General features: G+C 61.8%; 1 protein-coding gene across 1 annotated transcript; it reads right to left on the bottom strand.

The window, feature by feature from the left end:
• Positions 1–1,085: 1,085 nt before the first annotated feature.
• On the bottom strand, positions 1,086–3,885 carry P884DRAFT_262169 (U2 snRNP component prp10, variant). The gene has a single exon (XM_069441635.1). It carries the CDS (start codon positions 3,847–3,849, stop codon positions 1,117–1,119), a length of 2,733 nt encoding a protein of 910 aa, XP_069295600.1. The 5' UTR covers positions 3,850–3,885; the 3' UTR covers positions 1,086–1,116.
• Positions 3,886–4,254: the final 369 nt, after the last annotated feature.

Below are 4,254 nucleotides of genomic sequence, written 5' to 3' on the forward strand. Positions count from 1 at the left end.
TTGCAAATCCTTGTTGCCCACGCCGACCAGTCATCGCCCGATGGGGTTGATGGTACGCTGGGTGCGGTATAGTAGGCGCGAAGGAGTTAGTATTCGCCCGTGTGCGATTCAACACCGCACCCCTCCTCTTCCGGCGCGCTTTGTGCAACCCGGGGCGGTGGATCTGTGGTTCTCGATAACCTCGGTGACGCGGCCACTATGCAGGGCAGGGCAATCCGAATGGGAATGTACTCTCGGAAGTTCTGTGTCCTCATAAGTTTGTGGCGCCTGTGGTCTTGTCGATGCTGACGTGTCTGAAGGTCAGAGGGTTAAAAAGGGGGGGGGGGGGAGAAGGGGAGGCAAGATGATGGAACGTACGACTCATGGAGAGAGCATGTACTCTGAAATAATACACTTGCGGGCGGAAAGAGCAGCAACTCCGGTAGAATAAACAGTGGGCCGCTTGCGAGACTGGCCATGCCTGGTTCCTGCATGCTCACCTCACCGTGGGAGTGGGTGGTGGGTGCCTCTGAGTAGAGCCACCACAAGGCCGGTCTTGCTACACTTCGAGACCACACTCACGTCTGGGCTTTCGAGTGGATCTTGATACCTCCAGAGTGAAAACAGGTGGTGAAGGAGTGGTGTAGACTAGGGGTAATACACCGGCCGAACAGCTTTCGGGTTTCAACAAGAAACCACAGGTCTCCCTGTCAATCCTGTTTTTTTTTTCACGAACGCGAGTGGTTTGCCCCTGGCGGCGGAGAGGTTGGAAGCTCAGGAAGACAACCGAAACAGCGTCAGAGTGTAAACAAGAAACCCAACTCCTTAATTATCCAAGACATCATCATGTACAGCTCTCTTGATAATGAGGAGGGAGGAATATACACACACGTCTTGAGCCTTTTGCAATCCGAACCCAAACACACACAGCCCGCACTATTAATACTTCAGGACGTAGCAACACGCACCCAAACACACAAAGAAAGGAAAAGGAAAAAAAAAAAAGATAAAACTGATATTTCCTGCCTGCCTGCCTGTTTGCTCTGTTTTAGACGCATCCCATCCCGACCCCGATCCCGACCATTCCGCTCCGCCCCCCCCTAACACTGCGCGCGAACCCCCCAACCCTCGAACGTTCTAGAGCACGACAGCCAGCTCCGTCCGATCGATACCTTCCTCCGTCAGGTTCGGGTAATAGGGCACCATGGCATCGGCGCCCCAGACGTACGCGTCGTTATACAGCCGCCAGTAGGGCGTGCGCACCTTCCTGGCCGGGTGGAAGAGGCCGGCCCAGACGTAGTTGAGCACCAGGCCCGGGCCGACGGCCATCCGGATGGCCTCGATGGCCTCGACGATGCGGTCGATGACGTGGGGGCTGGTCTCGAACAGGTTGGGGTAGAGCAGGTTGAGCAGGTGCACCATGGCGTCTTCGCAGCCGAGGCCGACGACGCCGAGGGCGATGTGCTTGACGACGCTGGCGGCCGTCTGGCGGTGGACCTGGTCGCGGTCGATCAGGGCGTCCTCGAGCAGCGGGGTGACGGCGTAGACGTAGTCCTTGGCCATCTCGCCGATGTACTCGAAGAGGAAGGAGAGCGACTTGAGCACCCCGTTCTGCACGTTCAGCTCCGGCACGCGGTACTCGTTCATCAGCGCCGGCAGCACCGTGAAGGGCGCGCACGTCTCCGCCACGATGCCGATCGCCACGGCCGTGTTGACGCGCGACTGGCGCTCCTGCACGCGCAGGTTGTTGAGCAGCGTCGCGAGCACGTCCTGCGGGCCGATGGCCTTGGCGATGAAGCCGAACGTGTTGTTGGCCGCGCGCCGGATGCCCTTCTTGTGCGCCTTGAGCATGTCGAGCAGCTCGAAGCAGATGCGCATCCACTCGCGCGCGTTGACGCTCTCCGGGCCGCGGTCGGCGATGCGCCCGACGAGGTCGATCGTGTTCTCCTGCACCTTCTCGTGCCGGTTCCGGAGGATCGGGGTCAGGCGCGGGAGGAGATCCTTGATGGGCGGCTGCATCTGGCTGATGCCGACGACGGTGACGATGGAGCGGAGGGCGCCGAGGATGGAGCCGAGCACCTCGGGGTACTCCTCGCCGAGGTACTCGTACAGCACGACGCCCAGCTTGCCCATGAGCGCGTCCTCGCCGCACTGCTTCATGACCATGGCGATCCGCGAGACGAGGTCGGCCGCCTGCTGCCGGACCGTGGGCGACTTGTTGTTGAGGCGCCAGAGGATCGTGCTGACGATCTGGGGGAGGTACGGCTTGCAGCGGGTGCCGAGCGCGTTGACGACGGAGCCGAACCCGTTGAGCATGACGATGTCTTCGACGCTCTGCTCCTGGAAGGCATGCAGGATGCCGTCGATCAGCCGCTCCTCTAGCCGCTCGCCAATGTCGGCCGCGCCGAGCGAGGCCACCAGCTTCTCGACCGTCTCGACCGTCATCTTGCGGTAGGCCTCGCTCTCGTCCTTGAGGTTGCCCACGATCCTCTCGAGGATCTCGCTGACGCCGACCTTCTGGCCAATGTCCACCGTCGTCTCGACTACTTGCCTGTAGTTGCGCTTGTCGAGGGCCATCCGCCGCACCCAGAAGCTCTTGAAGAACTCGTCCAGGACGTGTTCCTTCAGATAGCCGGCCGTGACGCCGTCGGTCGCCGCACACTGCGAGATGACCTTCAGGACGACCTTCTTCATCTCCTCGTCGGGCGAAGAAAACTCTCGGAGGAGGATCTCCATGATCTGGCTGGTGTAGTAGTTTGCGTAATCCTCGTCCATCAGGGGGATGATGTAGCCCACCGCCTTCAGGAAGCCGGCCAGGCCCTTGCCCCGCTGCTTCCGGGCGCCGGTCCATAACGGGTTGAGGATGTCGTCGAAACTCTCGATGCCGTAGGGGTTCGAAGCCTCGGCCAGCGCGGCGATGGCCAGGCTGGTCACCGTCCGCACCTTTGTCTGTTCGTCGTTGAGGTTGGGCCCGATGCAGTCCACGAGCTGCTTCAGATGGGGCAAGACGGCGCAGCCCATCAGGATGGGGATCTGCTGCACGATCTTGACGCCGGTATGGCGCGCCTGCCATGACTTCTTGCTACGGCAGACAGCCCGGAGGAAGGGGAGGAGGGCGGGAATGCCCAGAGCAGAGGCGACGACGGCGAATGCCCGAGCGGTGGTGTTCCGGACGTATTCGTCCACGTGGTCGATATCGGGCCGCATGACGCTGATCATGGTGGCAAGGCCCGCGGCTTTGGCAAGGTTGGAGATGATCTCGCGACCCTCGACCCGGGCGTAGTAATCCTGGTCGATGAGCAGCGGTTCGATGACCACCAGGATCTTGTGCACGTAGGGCCGGACCATGTCGTCCAGCTTGTACAAGATCCGGTCGATGACCTTGACGAGCAGGTGGCGCTCCTGGTCCTCGAGCGTCTTCTCCATCAGAAGCGGGAGGATCTGGTTGAAGAGGGGACCGGCACCGAAGTTGCGCGCGTTATCCGTGAGCTGCCGGAGGGCCGTCTTCCTCATCGGGGGCGTGCCGTTCTTGACCTTGAGCAGGAGACGCATGATCTTCCGCTCCTTGAGCTCTTCGACGCTGAGCTCGTCCTCGTTGGCCCCGTCGGTGAGCTTTCCAAAGTACGCCATGTCTTCGGGTTTGAAAAACTGCAGGTCACCGACGCCAGGGATCTCCTTGGGTATCTGTTGGCTGGTGATGCGCCCGCTGCTAGGATCTTGCATCATGAACCCCGTCGCCGGCGTCGGTGCCGTCACCAGCTTGTGCGCAGGAGCCCGTACCGGCGCATAGCCCGGCGGGGGTTCGAGGATCTTGTAGCCCTCTTCAGGACCGGGAAGCATCGCATCGAGCTCCTCGTCGCTGAGGGGCATGTACCGGCTCGACGCGTCAGAGCCGAATGCGGCGGGAAGCACGGGCACCTGGGACGGGTGCATCGGAGTAGCCAGGCCCACGTTGCCAATGGGCGTCGCGGACGGAGCCTGATCCCACCTCGACTTCTTCTTGGGCTCCGCCCCCGGCGCAGCGCCAATGACGGGGACCGAAGGCGCCTGATCCCACCGCGACTTCTTCTTGGGCTCGGCCGGTGCTGGAGCAGCCTCCCCGGTTGGTTCGGTGGAGGAGACGTCCCACCTCTTCTTGCGCTTCCGCCCGGCCGCGGCCTCGGTGGATGCCGCATCCCCGTTTTCCTTATCCGCCGAATCCTTCAGCATCGGCTTGTGCTCCTCGACCGGCCCTTCCTTCATCTTCTGCTCGATGGCGCGACGCACACGCTCCTC

Source organism: Thermothelomyces heterothallicus (genome assembly GCF_042370625.1).
Source record: "Thermothelomyces heterothallicus CBS 202.75 unplaced genomic scaffold P884_scaffold_20, whole genome shotgun sequence".
NCBI classification, from domain to species: domain Eukaryota; kingdom Fungi; phylum Ascomycota; class Sordariomycetes; order Sordariales; family Chaetomiaceae; genus Thermothelomyces; species Thermothelomyces heterothallicus.

Bases quoted from the DNA above. Each gene is read 5' to 3' on its own strand.
- P884DRAFT_262169 (XM_069441635.1), bottom strand. From the start codon at position 3,849: ATGCCCCTCAGCGACGAGGAGCTCGATGCGATGCTTCCCGGTCCTGAA.